Source organism: Schistocerca cancellata, chromosome 7 (assembly GCF_023864275.1).
Source record: "Schistocerca cancellata isolate TAMUIC-IGC-003103 chromosome 7, iqSchCanc2.1, whole genome shotgun sequence".
Lineage (NCBI taxonomy): Eukaryota > Metazoa > Arthropoda > Insecta > Orthoptera > Acrididae > Schistocerca > Schistocerca cancellata.
Genome location: NC_064632.1, coordinates 368,613,655 through 368,633,479, shown reverse-complemented (window position 1 = coordinate 368,633,479; position 19,825 = coordinate 368,613,655). Strand labels below are relative to the sequence as shown.

Sequence of the window (19,825 nt, the reverse complement as noted above, 5' to 3'; positions counted from 1 at the left end):
TGTGCCATATTCACACGACAGAAAAAAGTAGCTATTCTTACCCATGCACCTTCCAGCTGGTCTATTGACTACACTGCATTGGAATTCAATGTTTCTACATATATGGTAAAGCAAGCTAGGAAAATAAAAGCAACCCAAGGAGTGCTTCCACAACTTCAGCTGGCTCAGGAATAAGCAATTGAGTTCAGAAATAAAGGTGCTAGTGCTGGAGTTTTATGAAAATAATGACTGCCGCCGAATAATGCCTGAAAAAAAAGACTATGTAACGGTGAAAATGCGAAATGTTCGTGTACAGATGCAAAAAAAAAGACTGTTGCTATACAACATATCAGAACTGTATGTAGAATTCAAGGAAAAGTATCCCAATACCAAAGTAGGTTTATCATCTTTTTTCAATCTTCGGCCAAAATGGATTGTTCCTGTAAGTGCAAGGGGCACACACAATGTTTGTGTATGTGAGATCCATCAAAATGGTAAGCTGATGTTTGCTGCTATAAAGGATTTTGGTCTGGATTACAAAGGTGCAATGAAGCTGCTAGTGTGTGACGTCAGTTCCTACCAGTGCATGATAAACAGGTGTGAAAAGTGTCCTGGTAAGGCAAATCTTCCAGAACACATGAATAACAAACTGTATGGTGAACTCCTTATGGATGACGATGAACTTGTTTCTTATAAATAATGGACACACATGGATTGCACAAGTCTTGAAACAAAGCAAAGTACAGTGGAAGATTTTGTTGAAATGTGTTGTCAAAAACGGACAAACTGACCACACACACCTTCACAGCAACAGCACAATCAGATTATCTCCAGTTTTGTAAGGATAATTTGAAACAAGATGAAATTATAGTAACACTAGACTTTTTTGAAAATTATGCATTTATAGTTAAAGATGCCATCCAAGGATATCATTGGGAAAACATTCAAGCAACTCTCCAGCCATTTGCGATTTACTATAGAGGTGAATCAGGTGATGTGTCTGTCATGAACCTGTGAGTTTTTAGTGACTGTTTAATTCATGATTCTATTGCAGTTCATGCCCACTTTCGCACTGTCATGGCGTATGTGAAAAACAAGCTGCATCACATTCATTTTGCGAAATACTTCAGTGATGGGGCAGCTAGTCAGTACAAAAACTGCAAAAATCTCATAAATTTATGCATGCATTACCACGATTTTCAGATTCACGCAGAATGGAATTTTTTCGCAACAAGTCATGGTAAAAATGTATGTGATGGTATTGGTGCTACCATTAAGTGCATGGCATCATGAGCTAGTCTGCAGCACCCTACAGAAGGTCACATTCTAACACCTCTTCAATTATTTACCTGGGAACAGAAAAATATCTCTGGCATACAATCATTCTGTGTTTCAAAAGATGAGGTGAAATCAGTCAAAGAGTTGCTAAAAAGCAGACTAGAACATGTTGAAACTGTTGCAGGCACAAGGAGCCATCATCATTTCTCTCCAATGGACTCTGACAACGTGCAGATGAGCAGACTGTCCAGTTATAACCATAGGTTCATGCACAACATGTGTCTTCACAATGTATCTGACTCGGGATTCAGAAGCAAAAGCAGCAACATACAACCAGGTTGCTATGTTATTACTGTTTATGATGACAAATGGTACTTAGGATGTGTTGCAGTGTGCTGTGAAGCAGAAGGTGATGAATTTGTGAACTTCATGGCGCCAGCAGGTCGAGCAAGATCATTTCATTGGCCCCGTTTGGCAGACAGGTGTTGGATTCCTTTTGAACTTATTCTTATGACAGTTCCTGTTCCTACCACAGTGTCAGGAAGACTGTACAATTTGCAACTCAATGTACAGAGTACAGTGGCTAAAGTGTGGGAGAACTCCTGTTCGAAGCACAATCGACTGGTTTTTAGCAATTAAGGTGCAGTAAACATTAATGATAGGTTGTGTTAATCTGTCTATATGCTGTTGCTTAGTGATTAAACAGTTGTGGGGGAGGATAAGAAGAGGCAGAACAATTTACGATATGTTTTTACAAAATTGTGTTATGGAACAATGGCCACATCACCAAATATATCTGTCATCTTCCATTGTAGACAAATGTCTTGCAATAACATGCTGAAATTTTGAGATATATATCATTATGGTCTACTTATGCAGTGTGTGAAATTTGGCTTGGATACCACTTGTCCCTTTTGTGCTACCACACTTGGAAAAATCCATGTTTTTCAGTTAATTTTTCAAATTATTGTCTTTTCGTGTGCATGTAACTCAGTTTTTGTGACTGATATGGGCATGATAAGTTCTGTGTGTGTTTAAGCCACATTAAGCTTACCACAAAAAAATTTATACCCTTTTTGAGTGAATATTTGGCATAGAGAGCAGCTACAATATGTACCTTTTAACGTATTACATTTTTTAATCACATTTTGGAATTTTTTTATTTTCCATCAGAAATATGTTGTTGGTGTTTTGATTCATGGAGTGTGTTCTCTAAATGGATGTTACTGGGTTGTAAAAATTTCACTGGACTGTGTGGAACAGTTCCAAAGTTCTTAAGACCTGAAGTTAGGTCTGAAGATAGATTGCCAGATGTGGGTTGCAATTTCTGGGTCACCTTCTGTTACAAGTCATAATTCTGGAACTAATTGACAGTGGAAACTAATACTTTGTACACGAGTGTTCCACACATGATAGAATTAGTGTACTGAATTTCAGTCAAATCTGAGACTATGAGCTGGAGCCCCTGGTTGAACTGACATGGAATGGCCCTATGGAGGTACTCACAAGGGAAACTCCCCACATCAAGGTGTAAGAATGGAACCTCCAGATGTACATACCTTATATTTGTTCCACACAAGTACCACATTTTGACCTTTGTGTTCCATTTGGAAGTTTTGACTCGAGAATTCCTTTGGTGTAACATGGCTCACACTGTTTATTTGTTAATTTCATTTCTGTGAGAGGTTATGCAGCATATTTCCTGCTCTCAGCATTCAACACATTTACTTGCTACAGTAATATATTCTTATCACATGACTCATATGTAGTGGACACGTTAATGCCCAGACAGACAGTTAATGAATTTCTGAAAAATAAATAAATAAAAGGGGGTGGGGTTGGGCAAGAGGAAGATTTGAACATGGATCTCCCACTTTGTAGTGCAGCACCATGACCACACAACCACAACACAGTTAACCTTGCAATGTTGCTCATCTCAAGCTTCTACTGTCCATTGTTTATAATTTGCTTCTTTTTTCACATTTCAGTACACCTTCTTCCAGTTTTCATGCCGGGCTATCCACTGCTAGGACATTTTACAACTAAATCTGAAGGCAGTGCAATGGGGAGTTTCCCTTGTCAGATCATCAAATTGAGTGGATGTTGCAGTCAAAACCTAAAATACCTGGGAAATAAGTTTTGGTTGAGACTGAGACAGGGAAAGAGAAGCCAGGAATCACTTACCTACCTTATGCTGGGCCAACATCCAGAAATATTGGTAGACTCCTACAAAAACATGCCCTCCAATGTATTTCACTTCCGTGAACAAAGATTTTTAAAAGATCTTCAGTGTAATGTTAGGCAGTTTAGGTTTCTAAAATCTAGGTGTGTGTACCGCATTTCATGCAAATGTGGCATTTCACCAGTGGAGCAGACTTTTAGAATAGTTGAGGAGAGATGCAAAGGAACAGCAGAAACACACCCGACTAAAACAACCAAGCAAATCAGCTGTTGCCAAACAGCCCTCAAAATTAATCGTGAAATGAAATATAGAGAGACCAATATTGTGGTGCAAACACAAGTTTCTGGGTCAACATAATTTAGGAGTCTGTCAGTAAAAAGATGGCAGAAAACCTAGCACACATGTTTGGAAGTTTAAATCTAAACAAGTTTAGTGTCTTGACTCTCAAAAATATTACAGTCTTGATGGCCATCACATCCACCAGAGCTAGGGAATGCTGAGAGAATGTACATTTCATGGAATATCAGTACAGGCTCTGAAAAGTAAAAGAGCTTCAAAGGTCTTAGTGGGTGTCAGAAAACAAACTCACAGTCAACTATAATGAGAAATAATTGCAATGTGAGACCAGCAATAGTTCACACTCTGGGTGGAGTCAAGGCAAAGAGTACACATAACAGCACAATTCATAGCATCTGAAGAACACTGGGTAAGTTGTTGAAAAATTGTGCATAAAAGACAACAACAAATCGGAAAACCCTGAAGTACATCATTAATCAATCTCATTGGGAAAACGTGATAAATATGTAGGATTTTCTTTGGTGAAAAAGGAAGGAAATAAGGAATTACTGGCAGCATATTCAAAACAAACAAATTTAAATAACATAGCTCTACTACTCAATAAAATGCTTAGGTGAAACCAAATTACGGAAATTTTTAAAAGTGTATGATTCCAGAATTTCAATGTGCTTGACACCTGCCTACTCTCATCTACTCAGAAGGTGACCTCAATGTTTGGTGCTTGATTGTCACACATTATTAAAGATCCACATTGTGTGTCTCCACATGCTGTGTATGTCCTGCAATCTAAGTTGAATTTTGTAAACAACATTGTAGGAATTTTCTTGATTTTACTTCTTGTCTTCAGCTTGTTCCAGAAACCATCCTAAATCATTACATTAGCATTAAAAAAAAAAGGATAACATGTAACATCACTTTCAAAACTTTATGTACACTCCTAGTGCTCATTAAACAGGCAAGGGGGAAGAGAAAAGACTCATAAGTGATACGTAGTTTGTGGGGCAAGTGATTCTGAATAACTTCCTCTCTCCCTGTACTACTAGTTCTGCTTGTAATATCTGTTGCTCTCAAGGACTGGGCTACTGGCTTGAAAACCTAGAGACTTGTTATCTTTTCTTTTCTTTCCCCCTCTTTTTTTTACACACACACACACACACACACACACACACACACACCAGTACTACTTTATATTTCAGTTTCAGGCTACCTGTTTCTTTTTAAGTTTTTGTTGTTGTTGTTGTTGGTGGTGGTGGTGGTGGTGGTGGTGGTGGTGGTGGTGGTCTTCAGTCCAGAGACTGGTTTGATGCAGCTCTCCATGCTACTATAATCTGTGTAAGCCTCTTCATCTCCGAGTAACTGTTGCAGCTTACATCCTTTGAATCTGCTTAGTGTATTCATCTCTTGGTCTCCCTCTACAATTTTTACCCTCCATGCTTTCCTCCAGTACTAAATTGATGATCCCGTGATGCCTCAGAACATGTCCTACCAACCGATCCCTTCTTCTAGTCAAGTTGTGCCACAAATTCCTCTTCTCCCCAGTGATGCTCAGCATCGCCTAATTAGTTATGTGATCTACCCATCTAATCTTCAGCATTCTTCTGTGGCACCACATTTCAAAAGCTTCTATTCCCTTCTTGTCTAAAATGTTTATCGTCCACATTTCACATACATACATACATACATACATACATACATGGCTACAATCATATAAATACTTTCAGAAAACACTTCCTGATACTTAAATCGATACTTGATGTTAACAAATTTCTGTTCTTCAGAAATGCTTTTCTTGCCACCACCAGTCTACATTTTATATCCTCTCTACTTCGACCATCATCAGTTATTTTGCTGTCCAAATAGCAAAACTCATCTACTACTTTAAGTGTTCGTTTCCTAATCTAGTTCCCTCAGCATCACGTACTTAAATTCGACTAAATTCCATTATGCTCATTTTGCTTTTGTTGATGTTCATCTATATCCTCCTTTCAAGGCACCATCCATTCCGTACAACTGCTCTTCCAAGTCCTTTGCTGTCTCTGACAGAATTACAATGTCATCGGCGAACCTCAAAGATTTTATTTCTTCTCCATGGATTTTAATACCTACTCCGAATTTTTCTTTTGTTTCCTTCACTGCTTGCTCAATATACAGATTGAATAACATCGGGGAGAGACTACAACCCTGTCTCACTCCATTCCCAACCACTGCTTCCCTCGACTCTTATAACTGCCATCTGGTTTCTGTACAAATTGTAAATAGCCTTTCGCTCCCTGTGTTTTACCCCTGCCACTTTCAGAATTTGAAATAGATTATTCCGGTCAACATTGTCAAAAGCTTTCTCTAAGTCTACAAATGCTAGAAACGTAGGTTTGCCCTTCCTTAATCTAGCTTCTAATATAAGTTGTAGGGTCAGTATTGCCTCACATGTTCCAACATTTCTACGGAATCCAAACTGATCTTCCCCGAGGTAGGCTTCTACTAGTTTTTCCATTAGTCTGCAAAGAATTCACATTAGTATTTTGCAACCATGATTTATTAAACTGATAGTTTGGTAATTTTCATACCTGTCAGCATGCACCTTCTTTGGAATTGGAATTATTATATTCTTCTTGTAGTCAAAGGGTATTTCGTATGTCTCGTGCATCTTGACCACCAGATGCAAGAGTTTGGTCAAGGCTGGCTCTCCCAAGGCTGTCAGTAGCTCTAATGGAATATTATCTAGATCTCTCAGTGCTCTGTCAAATTCTTTACGCAGTATAAAATCTCCCCTCTCTTCTTTATGTATGCTCTCTTCTATTTCCATAATATTTGCCTTAAATACATCACCCTTGTATAAAATCTCTGTATACTCCTTTTGGCTTTCCCTTCTTTGTGGAGGACTGGTTTTCCATCTCAGCTCTTGATATCTGTACAGGTGGTTCTCTTTAATTTTTCTGTAGGCGGCATCTATCTTATCCCTAGTGAGATAAGTCTCTACATCCTTACATTTATCCTCTAGCCATCCCTGTTTAGCCATTTTGCACTTCCTGTCGATCTCATTTTTGAGACGTTTGTATTCCTTTTTACCTGCTTCCTTTACTACATTTTTATATTTTCTCCTTTCATCAGTTAAATTCAATATCTCTTGTGTTACCCATTTATTTCTACTAGCCCTGGTGTTTTTATCTAATTCAGCGTCTGCTGCCTTCACTATTTCATTTCTCAAAGCTATCCATTCTTCTTCTACTGTATTTGTTTCCCCTGTTCTTGTCAATTGTTTCCTAATGGTCCCTCTGAAACTCTCGAAAACCTCTAGTTCTTTCAGTTTATTCAGGCCCCATCTCCTTAAATTCCCACCTTTCTAGAGTTTTAATCTATAGTTCATAACCAATAAATTATGGCCCGAGTCTACATGCACCCCTGGAAATGCCTTACAACTTAAAACCTGGTTCCTAAATCTCTGCCTCGTCATTATATAATCAGTCTGAAACCTTCTGGTGTCTCCGGCTCTCTTCCACGTCTACAACCTTTTTTCATGATTCTTAAACAAAGTGTTAATGATGATTAGGTTATGCTCTGTGCAAAATCCTACAGGTGACTTACTCTTTTATTCCTTGCCCCCAGTCCACATTCACGTACTACTTTTCCTTATCTTCCTTTTCCTACTATCAAATTCCAGTCCCCCAATTACTATTAAATTTTCATCTCACTTAACTATCTGAATAATTTGTTTTACCTCATCATACATTTCTTCAATCTCTTCATCATCTGCAGAGCTAATTGGTATAAAACTTATATTACTATGGTAGGTGTCGGTTTCATTTATATCTTGGGTACAATAATGCATTCACTATGCTGTTTGTATTAGCTTATCTGCGTTCCTATTTTTTTATTCATTATTAAACCTACTCCTGCGTTACCCCTATTTGATTTTGTATTTTTAACGCTGTATTCATCTGACCAGAAGACCTGTTCCTCCTCCTACCGAACTTCACTAATTCCCACCATATCTAACTTTAAACTATCCATTTCTCTTTTTAAATTTTCTAACCTACCTGCTTAACAAAGGGATCTGACATTCCACACTCCAATCCATAGAATGCTAGTTTTGTTTTTCCTAATAACATCTTCCTGAGTAGTTCCCAACTGGAGATCCGAGTGGGGAGATTACTTTACCTGCGGAATATTTTACCCAAGAGGACGCCATCATCGTTTTACCGTACAGTAAAGCTACATGCTCTCAGGAGAAATTACGACTGTAGTTTCCCCTTGCTTTCAGCTGTTTGTAGTGCCAGCACATCAGTGCTGTTCTGGTTGGTGTTAAAAGGTCAGGTCAGTCGATCATCCAGACTGCTGCCCCTACACTACTGAAAAGGTTGCTGCCCCTCCTCAGGAACCACATGTTTGTCTGGCCTCCCAACCAATACCCCTCTGTTGTGGTTGCACCTACTGTACGGCTATCTGCAATGCTGAGGCACGCAAGCCTCCCCACCAATGGCAAGGTCCATGGTTCATGAGGACACTTTCCTCTATTAAAGTTCACTTACCAGGTGTCATCTGCCTCTTATATGTCATGCTTACCTTAAAATCCCACAGTTTCCGTCGCAAATATCAGTTATGTCCAGTGTATACTACTTTTTATAGCTGTGAGTTGGCTTTTACTGATATGCTTTAATTGTATTCAAATAGTGCACTATTTTGACGTTGCAAAGCAATTGTTAACAGGTAATATGGGACTGTATAGTACAGTCATAAATGTCTCAACAATAGCAATGTACAGGGGATAAAATGATGATTTAGAACCCTTTGGAAGACTGTATGTGTTGACAGATGCTGGTATTGTGCAGACTCTTGTCTGAAAATTCTACGTTTTGGCACTATATTCTTGGTTCTTTAAAGTTGGTCAGTTTTTCGAAGGAAGTGTTAAGGTCGTGATGTAATCATATTAAGAATTTACCTACATGAGACTGATGTTGGGGGAAAAAGAATGAATTTTACACAAAAACAAAGATGATGTGACTTACCAAACGAAAGTGCTGGCAGGTCGATAGACACACAAACATACACACAAAATTCAAGCTTTCGCAACCAACGGTTGCTTCATCAGGAAAGAGGGAAAGAGAGGGAAAGATGAAAGGATGTGGGTTTTAAGGGAGAGGGTAAGGAGTCATTCCAATCCCTGCTCCAGTCCGGAATCCCTGAACTATTACACCAACAATCTGAAAACAGCTTTCGCATCCCGCAACTACCCTCCCGACCTGGTACAGAAGCAAATAACCAAAGCCACTTCCTCATCCCCTCAAGCCCAGAACCTCCCACAGAAGAACCACAAAAGTGCCCCACTTGTGACAGGATACTTTCCGGGACTGGATCAGACTCTGAATGTGACTCTCCAGCAGGGATACGACTTCCTCAAATCCTGCCCTGAAATGAGATCCATCCTTCATGAAATCCTCCCCACTCCACCAAGAGTGTCTTTCCGCCGTCCACCTAACCTTCGTAACCTCTTAGTTCGTCCCTATGAAATCCCCAAACCACCTTCCCTACCCTCTGGCTCCTACCCTTGTAACCGCCCCTGGTGTAAAACCTGTCCCATGCACCCTCCCACCACCACCTACTCCAGTCCTGTAACCCGGAAGGTGTACACGATCAAAGGCAGAGCCACGTGTGAAAGCACCCACGTGATTTACCAACTGACCTGCCTACACTGTGAAGCTTTCTATGTGGGAATGACCAGCAACAAACTGCCCATTCGCATGAATGGACACAGGCAGACAGTGTTTGTTGGTAATGAGGATCACCCTGTGACTAAACATGCCTTGGTGCACGGCCAGCACATCTTGGCACAGTGTTACACCGTCCGGGTTATCTGGATACTTCCCACTAACGCCAACCTGTCAGAACTCTGGAGATGGGAACTTTCCCTTCAGTATATCCTCTCTTCTCGTTATCCGCCAGGCCTCAACCTCTGCTAATTTCAAGTTGCCGCCGCTCATACCTCACCTGTCTTTCTACATCATCTTTGCCTCTGTACTTCTGCCTCGACTGACATCTCTGCCGAAACTCTTTGTCTTTACAAATGTCTGCTTGTGTCTGTGTATGTGCGGTTGGATATGGGTGTGTGTGCGAGTGTATACCTGTCCTTTTTTCCCCCTAAGGTAAGTCTTTCCACTCCCAGGCTTGTAATGACTCCTTACCCTCTCCCTAAAACGCACATCCTTTCGTCTTTCCCTCTCCTTCCCTCTTTCCTGATGAAGCATCCGTTGGTTGCGAAAGCTTGAATTTTGTGTGTATGTTTGTGTTTGTTTGTGTGTCTATCGACCTGCCAGCACTTTCGTTTGGTAAGTCACATCATCTTTGTTTTTAGATATATTTTTCCCACGTGGAATGTTTCCCTCTATTATATCCATATATATAGTAAAACTTTGTTTATATGTTTTTCAGGGGGCTAAAAGAAGTATAAGTGTGAAAAATGTATACATGAAAGGAAGCGCCATATTTGCAAATTACACAGTAAAAACACAAATGAAAAATACAGTAAATGAAAAGTTACATAACAGGAACCATAATACACTCCTGGAAATGGAAAAAAGAACACATTGACACCGGTGTGTCAGACCCACCATACTTGCTCCGGACACTGCAAGAGGGCTGTACAAGCAATGATCACACGCACGGCACAGCGGACACACCAGGAACCGCGGTGTTGGCCGTCGAATGGCGCTAGCTGCGCAGCATTTGTGCACCGCCGCCGTCAGTGTCAGCCAGTTTGCCGTGGCATACGGAGCTCCATCGCAGTCTTTAACACTGGTAGCATGCCGCGACAGCGTGGACGTGAACCGTATGTGCAGTTGACGGACTTTGAGCGAGGGCGTATAGTGGGCATGCGGGAGGCCGGGTGGACGTACCGCCGAATTGCTCAACACGTGGGGCGTGAGGTCTCCACAGTACATCGATGTTGTCGCCAGTGGTCGGCGGAAGGTGCACGTGCCCGTCGACCTGGGACCGGACCGCAGCGACTCACAGATGCACGCCAAGACCGTAGGATCCTACGCAGTGCCGTAGGGGACCGCACCGCCACTTCCCAGCAAATTAGGGACACTGTTGCTCCTGGGGTATCGGCGAGGACCATTCGCAACCGTCTCCATGAAGCTGGGCTACGGTCCCGCACACCGTTAGGCCGTCTTCCGCTCACGCCCCAACATCGTGCAGCCCGCCTCCAGTGGTGTCGCGACAGGCGTGAATGGAGGGACGAATGGAGACGTGTCATCTTCAGCGATGAGAGTCGCTTCTGCCTTGGTGCCAATGATGGTCGTATGCGTGTTTGGCGCCGTGCAGGTGAGCGCCACAATCAGGACTGCATACGACCGAGGCACACAGGGTCAACACCCGGCATCATGGGTGGGGAGCGATCTCCTACACTGGCCGTACACCACTGGTGATCGTCGAGGGGACACTGAATAGTGCACGGTACATCCAAACCGTCATCGAACCCATCGTTCTACCATTCCTAGACCGGCAAGGGAACTTGCTGTTCCAACAGGACAATGCACGTCCGCATGTATCCCGTGCCACCCAACGTGCTCTAGAAGGTGTAAGTCAACTACCCTGGCCAGCAAGATCTCCGGATCTGTCCCCCATTGAGCATGTTTGGGACTGGATGAAGCGTCGTCTCACGCGGTCTGCACGTCCAGCACGAATGCTGGTCCAACTGAGGCGCCAGGTGGAAATGGCATGGCAAGCCGTTCCACAGGACTACATCCAGCATCTCTACGATCGTCTCCATGGGAGAATAGCAGCCTGCGTTGCTGCGAAAGGTGGATATACACTGTACTAGTGCCGACATTGTGCATGCTCTGTTGCCTGTGTCTATGTGCCTGTGGTTCTGTCAGTGTGATCATGTGATGTATCTGACCCCAGGAATGTGTCAATAAAGTTTCCCCTTCCTGGGACAATGAATTCACGGTGTTCTTATTTCAATTTCCAGGAGTGTATATGCCTATTAAGTACTTAAAAATTAAGAGAAAAAGGTACACGTCTACATGGAAGGAAATGCCACGTCTTAAAATATTACATTTTTATGGAATTAAAAAGTAATTTTGGGTATTGTGACTTCTTAATTTATGTGTAAAAAAAAAAAAATATATATATATATATGTTGGAAAGGCATTTCTCTCCAGTCTCCTAAAACGTAGTAGCAGGCAGTTTGGACTGTATCTGTTTCTGACAAATTTTTAGTCGTAACTTCCTGGCAGATCAAAACTGTGTGCCCGACCGAGACTCGAACTCTTGACCTTTGCCTTTCGCGGGCAAGTGCTCTACCAACTGAGCTACCGAAGCACGACTCACGCCCAGTACTCACAGCTTTACTTCTGCCAGTACCTCGTCTCCTACCTTCCAAATCTCATTCTGGAAATTTTTAGTCATTTGTACTTGTGTTGCGCATTTTAAATATGTGAGTTGTATCACTGTATTGCATTTTGTTATTACAGATGCTGCAGCACAAATGAAAGTTGGAGCCATGAAGAGAGGACAAACGAGATCACATGTTGGACTGAAAAGAACAAGGGATGAAATGTCTTAAAAGAGGATCAGAAAGACAAATACTGTTTTAATCTAAATGCTTGGAAGAGGAGTATGTGCTTCATTATTCAAAGACAATATATTGCTATCCTTAATCAGGATTTGTGAAGGTATCCCCTGTGGACATGAAGAGATCTGTTTCAAAATGCTGTTTTATGTGTGTGTGTGTGTACATAAAAGTGACATGAACTGTAAACTACTGCTGTTTTATGTCATTTAAACAGTAGTTCAGTTTAATACATTGGATATTAGATGTGACATGACTGTGAATCAACAATGAACTTTTTTAAAAAAATAAATGAGGAAGACTCTTGTATTGTCTTAAATGTTGGTTTACTCTGTAATGTCATCCTTATAATATAAACCCGGATATATAAGCACAGACATATTAATTGGTTTTTGTGAAATGGGTCCCTTATTAGCCCTGCCTTCAATAACTTATCAGTATATCTGTACTCAGGAGTGTAAACTATGCTTAACTATAAAGTTTCCATTAGAAAGGTTTTAACTGTAATAGTATGTAGGTAACTGTAAATGTACTCTCTAAAGTTACATAAATGCTTTGTCATAAGTGTTGGATAAAAATATCATCTGAGTTTGTAGAACGAGGAACAATGCGCCCCCCCCCCCCTGTCTCTCTCTCTCTCTCTCTCTCTCTCTCTCTCTCTCTCACACACACACACACACACACACACACACACACACACACACACACACACACAAAAGATTGGAAGTTGTACAAATACTGTAGCAGTATTGTATCAGAAGGCCTTTCACAGAACCAAAATAATTTTCTGTTCATGTGTAAAATTCGTCAGTTACACAGTTCAAAAGAGATGCAAGGAATCACACTCAACTAAAACACCCAAGCAAATCAGCTGTTGGTGTGCACTGCCCCAAAAATTAATCTTGAAATGAAATACAATGAGATCAATATTGTGGTGCAAATGCCAATTTTCTGAGGCAGCCTAGTTAAGGAGTCTGTCAAAAAATTAGATAGCAGGAAACCTAGTAAACAGGAATCGAGTTTTAAATTTAAACAGTCTGTTTTTGACAAACACATCTAATAAAGCCACAACCTGCCAGATAATTTGACATATTGTTTGACCATTTACTGAGGCCTTTGAAACATACTCTGTGCTCAAACAGTATAAGATATCTCACACAGAATAATATCATCAGTCATCAGTACAGGCAAAAATGGATTCCAAAACATTGGTCTGCCGACATATACATGCATAATCTGCAACCCACTATTTATGGATGGCAAAGAGCACTTTTCATTGTACCAGTTATTAGGGCTTCTTCCAAATCCATCCCCTTATCCACTTCAGGAAGTGTGATTGCTTCAACTTCTCTGAGCACACTGTAATTAATCTTATTGTGTATTCACGAACTTTATGGCAGTGATACATGAAGAATTGTAGTAGACTCCTAGTTTCATCACTGGTTGTTGAAAATTTGTAAGTTGGTATTTCCAGGATAGTGTGTGTTTATCTTCATGCGTGTGCCAAAGTTTTCTCAGCATCCCTGTGATGCTCCCGCATGCATCAAGCAAACGCAAACAAACAAACCTGTGACCATTCCTTCTGCCATTCTTTAGACATGTTTAATGTTGTCTTTTAGTCCTATTTTGTACATGTCCCACAAATTTGAGCAGTATTATGGGATGAGTGTTTTATAAGCAATCTCCTTTGTAGACTGATTACACGCTCTTAGAATTCTAACAATGGATCGAAGTCTGCTGCCTACCTTATCTACAACTGAGCCAGTGTGACTGTTCCATTTCATATATGTACAAATTATTACAGCCCGGCATGTGTTTGAGCTGACCAATTTTAATTTTGACTCAATTATATAGTAGTCATAGGGTACTAAGTTTTTTGATTTAGTTAAGTGTACAATTTTGTCATATTACAGACAACCGCATAATCAGTGAAAATATTGAGTTCACTATTAATAGTGTCTTCAAGACCTTTAATATACAGCATGAAGAGCAGGAGTCCCAACACACTTCAAGAGCGTCAGGGTCGACTGTTTGAAACTATCACCTCGCGGCCATTCATTCTGGTGAGCTCTCGCTATGCAAGTAATTAACCAAAAAAATTAGGAATTTTGTGTTGTACTCCGTAGTGTTAAAAATGTAGTATTTAGTAGACCGGTTGTGTTGTGTAATGGATACGGTAAGGATTACACATATGGAAAATTGTGGGTTTGAATCTCATCAGGTTCATGACATTACTTATTTTTAAATCTTTATCGTAATGACTTTGATCATCATTTTTATTTGATTAATTTCTTTAATTGTAATTTTTCATTCGTATTTCTCTGTCACGTCAATTTAATTATCATATCAACTTTTTCATTTGTTCTCATTTTTTCTTTATAACATCCTTTTTTCACTCAGAATTTTTGTGACTGTGAGAGTAATTATTTTTGGGTGTTATAATATTCAAGTATTTGTAATGCTGATCCATTGGTTAAAAAACAAAAGACAAAATAATCTATGTGGGTCATTCCGAAAGTAAAGAACATTTTGTTTTGACACGTGATCCCGTCTCCGCATCACCATCACTGCCGACCGACTGCTGAACCTTGGTACTCATCCACTTCAGTTTGGTGGCAGTTATGACCCAATATGATTTATTACTTTGTAACTGTGCAGCTTTAACATGGGTAACACAATTGATGATCCCACCAAGTGTGAGGTACACAGTGTTATCCACTTTTTAAATGCACAAAAGTCCAACCCACCGAAATTTAGAGATAGATAACTGAGGGTTATCCTAATCCGATGAAAGAAGCATCAGTCTGAAAGTGACGTGTCATGTTGAATGGCGGATGGAAGAACATCTATGACAAAGATTGCAGGGGCCGGTACTCAGTGATGACTAATGGACTTATGAGCAAGGATTGAAACTAAAATCCAAGAAGGTATCATGTTGAATGGTGGATGGAAAAACATCCATGATGAAGATTGCAGGGGCCGGTGCTCAGTGATGACTGGTGGACTTATTAGCAAGGATTGAAACAAAAATCCAAGAAGATTCACAGTTAGTGGATTACAGCAGCCTACTGTCAGATGCTTCAACGACTTCGCAACACCACTTAAAACAAGCAGTGCAGAAAGCTAACCAGTGGAGTAATCATCCCTCACAATAATGCACATCTGCAGGAGTGACATAGGGCTCACTTCAGTGATTTCAGTGGGAAATGTTTCAACATCCACCATAAAGTCTGATTTAGATTGTGTAATTATCACTTATGTTCCAAACTCAAAGATTTTTTGAGTGGACAGTGCTATGGAAGTGATGATGAACTTTGAGAAGATATTAATCAATGGTTCAACAGCTTGGCAGCAACTGAGTATGCAGAAGGCAATGACCACGAAAAAAGGTTGCTTGGGTATCAAATTCTATGTAAAATACAGTTTTGTTTAATTATATCAAATAAAAATTTCTGTCGAAAAAAACATTTTTTACATTCCGAATGACCCTCATATTTATATTGAGTGGAAAGTGGTGTCAAAAATGTATTTTTCATTACAACATGTGCATTGTTTTGGATGTTAATTGTCATACAAACATTTAAAATGTAGCATAAATTCCTAATTGCATGAGGGACAAAGTAACACAAATGAAGTGCAAAATGAATGAAGATATTATGAGTAAAACGAGATTCAAGCAAAATGAGGTCTAGAAATAATGAATGCAACAACATGGATGACAAAATGTGATGATAAAACTAAAGGAATTAAATCAAAAGTAACACACAAAATTAATTAAATCACATGAACAAAGATTTTAAGCAAGAAAAGAATGGAGGAAGGAAAATTGGAGCATACAAAGAAATTGATATCATAATTAAAATGATGTGACAAAGGAATAGAAATTTAAAATTGCATTTAAACCAATTAATTTATTAAAAATAATGGTCAGTCATTTCAATAAAGATTTTAAAATAAACAAAATTCAAAGGATGTGATGAGTTTTGAACCCACGACCTTCTGGATGCAAACAGTCTTAGCCTATTCATTATGCCACGCTACCACTTTATGAGTGTCACACAAAATTCTCTTCCTCCCCCCCTCCCCTGCACATACACTTACTTGCAAATGGCGGCAGGGTGTATGAGTCCTGGGACAACCGGGAATTTTTTCATCTGGGAGAAATTGGGGAATAGTTTGGGAACTTTTTAGAATTCTGGGAATTTTTCTGTAATTTAGTTTTCAGTTAAATTTTTGTACCTTTGACTGGTAATAATTGATATTCTAACAGAGAATTTCACTTTAGCCCACTACTGCAGGATAATACTGCAGCAACAAAACATAAATGAGAGAATAATATCAAAGCAAAATGCAAAGAAAATGTGCTATTCACAACGAAATGCTGTGCACTCCCAAGCGTCTGCCAAACTTCATAACAATAATTGCTTTCACTTTGTCTTTCTCGTGGGGCTTGTTTCGATGAACATGACGTCACGATTGTTTACATTTGTAACAAGTTGCGGGAAATTATTGTGAATGATGGTTTGAGAACTTTCAAAGTAAATTTCCTTTTGCGCAAGATGAATTACCTTATGTGCAAGAATGTGTCATAATTTCTTCAATCATGACGCGTTGCTCTCATTCAAACGTTAACACTGGGGGCCAGCCATTTACATCATCACTTAAAATTTTACTGGTTAATTTGTGTTTGATATATCTTAAAAAGGTAACAAGCATTAAAAAAGGTCAAGCTTCAGAGTTAGTTTTTCTTATTTATTGTAGGTATTTCGTAGAGTACAAATTATGCAATAACGATGGCAAAAAGTATAATTAGTCTTAAAAAAGGGTGAAGTGAGTTATTAAGCAGTTTCACACACACACGGGGTCCCGGGTTCGATTCCCGGCGGGGTCAGGGATTTTCACCTGCCTCGAGATGACTGGGTGTTTGTGTTGTCCTCATCATTTCATCATCATCCAGGAAAGTGGCGAAATTGGACTGAGCAAAGATTGGGTAATTGTACGGGCGCTGATAACCACGCAGTTGAGCGCCCCACAAACCAAAACATCATCATCATCAGTTTCACACATAATTGGCTTTACAATGGAAAAGTCAGAAGTGCTCAGTGGAACATGTTTTCAGCCAGATAACCCACGAAATGTTCAGTGCACAGCAGTTGAGTTTATAATCATGCTCGTCAGAAATATTCAGCTGCTGCAATTTAAGCTGCTGCTCCATGCTTCCTAACTACACCATTGGGAAAAAAAGGGCAAAAAATTTTTGACAACCAATATTATACATGAAAGCCTAGCTGTTTTTGGTTATACTGTATGTATACTAATTTAAACCATTAACACTTTCTATTTGTGTGTTCGCACTACTTAACAGTGATTTTGCTATTGGCTTTTGAGATCAGGTAACATGTGCTATCATTGGCTGACAAAAGTGTACCATAATCTCAATTTCAGTACTTCAGAAGCTACCATGCTATACTTGGTGGAATTTGTGTTTATATTTCCGTAATGTGAAGATTTTGCCGTGCATCAAAGATCTATCCAAAGCATTGCCCTTGTATAAAACCTTCATCATTCAAAGGATTAAGAAGTTTTACAGCTCCGAGGGAAAGTATATTGTCATTTTAACACGGAAAAAAAATTGACTTTTATCTGGGAAAAATTGTATTTTCACTCGAGGAAAAGTGTATTTGTAACCAAAAAATCCAAGAATTATTTTTTATAAATATATATAATTTTTTTGTCTCTGTACGCAACCTGTGATACCTGGGGTTTTAACCAACATAGCTGTATGGATGGTTTCAAAATGTCTATCCCACCACTGAGGACTTCTCCTTGTTAGACATGAACATAATTCATTAATATATGTACACATTGTTTCTGGACTGTTGTCGAAACAAAGGCGAATTTCTAAACACTGAAGTGCTTTTTTTAAAAAAGTGCCTGGGCTAAGGTTCTGTGGTCATATTTCAGAATTTCTCAGTAAAATATTTGACAGAAGACATCAAAGTACTGCTCCATCATTCCTTATTAAAAGATCAATAATACTTTCAGGGAATGGAACCCTAAGACTGTTAAAATCAGAGTGGAATTATTCTCTCTGTTGATCTTATTTCCAGCAGGTGAGGATTAAATGATTAACATCCCCCACATCTGAGATGTTACAGTCACAGGTGTCAGAATTTCTTAGTTGTAGACAAAATAAATTTGTAGGAAAGCTGCCGTGATTAAATTTCATCCTCGTGAGTAGAGAAATAGCTCTGTGGTGCATACACAAGTTGTGAAATCACAGAAAGCTGGGTATGTGGGGTTGTACCCAGCTATAATATTTTTCTTCATTAATAGATGATGTCTTCCATTCGTGTTTCGATGAGGGTCGGATATCCATTTTAGTTTGAAGTGGTATAACCATCAAGCATTAAACGGTCACAGTTCTATATGCAGTTCATGGTGTACAGCAAGATGTCACTTAACAAGTACTTACATGATGCAGAGCACCACTTCTGTGGTACACATCTGAAGTTGATGTCTGTCCATCCAACAAATCTTCAATTCAGTCACAAATATTGTACATGATAGACTATTATTTTAAATTTGAGCCAGAGTTCTTCTGCGTGCTCCTGTCCAGACTTAATTTAAAGTCCATCAATGGCATATGGCACTATTACCTCTTTATCTAGTTTGCTGTACATATAAATCTTTCTACCTGTTTTTGTTTTGCCCTTTGTACTTTAGTAATCATTGTTGCTGCAACTTCCACAAGGTCATCCTCAAATAGGCGAAGTCTATTTGTTGCTTTTAGATCCAGTACATTTCCATCATTAATGGACTTCCAGTATAACTGTTCTAGTGAGTCCTCAGAGAATGCATTTAATAGTCTTTCTCAGGATGTCGTGTCACTTCCTCTACTTATAAAGCTATGATTTTCCCAATTGATTGATGGATGATTAACATCTCCTCCAATGTTGACAGAATGATGGAGGATGATTCATACTGGCAAACTTAGGTTTTCTATAAATCTTTCAGTACATTTTGTGGTCAGTTCAATAGAAAGATTCAGTTACAAGTTTATGTTCAGTCTTGATACTTAGTCTTGCCCAAACAACCTCGTATACAGCTTCAATTTCTATTTTGTTGGATTTGAGTTTATCAACTACGACAAATACAGTACTTCAATTTTCTTGTCGTTTTGATACACTCTTGCGGCGGCGTGAAGTTCTACCTACAGAAAATGTGTCCACTCACTTTTCAGTTATCATCACTTCTTGTGCAGCACTCGTGGCTGCCCTGTTAAAAACATATAATGTTTCTCAACTGGATAAGCTGTAGTAGAGCTAATCACACTAACTGCAAAAATGTTTTCTATTTTCAGGTTTTAGCTACCTACTGTTAAATGAGAGAAAGTCTTCAAATGAACTGTATGATATACTGTCACTTCTTTGTTGCAATTGCACCACCAAATCTGTACTAGTTTGAAGTTACAATTCTGACATTCAGAAGTTATCACAGTCACTCTTAATAGCCAGCTT

At 39.5% G+C, this 19,825-nt stretch overlaps 1 protein-coding gene across 3 annotated transcripts in view; it reads left to right on the top strand.

Annotated features, from left to right (window-relative positions):
* LOC126092607 (host cell factor 1-like) overlaps positions 1 to 12,624 on the top strand; it is a 107,966-nt gene extending 95,342 nt beyond the window's left edge. For all 3 annotated transcript variants that reach the window (XM_049908309.1, XM_049908308.1, XM_049908307.1), the window contains one exon: positions 12,208 to 12,624. In XM_049908309.1, coding sequence (XP_049764266.1) covers positions 12,208 to 12,299 — 92 coding nt within the window. In that variant the 3' untranslated portion in view covers positions 12,300 to 12,624. The remainder of the gene's footprint in view (positions 1 to 12,207) is intronic.
* The last annotated feature ends 7,201 nt before the right edge of the window (positions 12,625 to 19,825 follow it).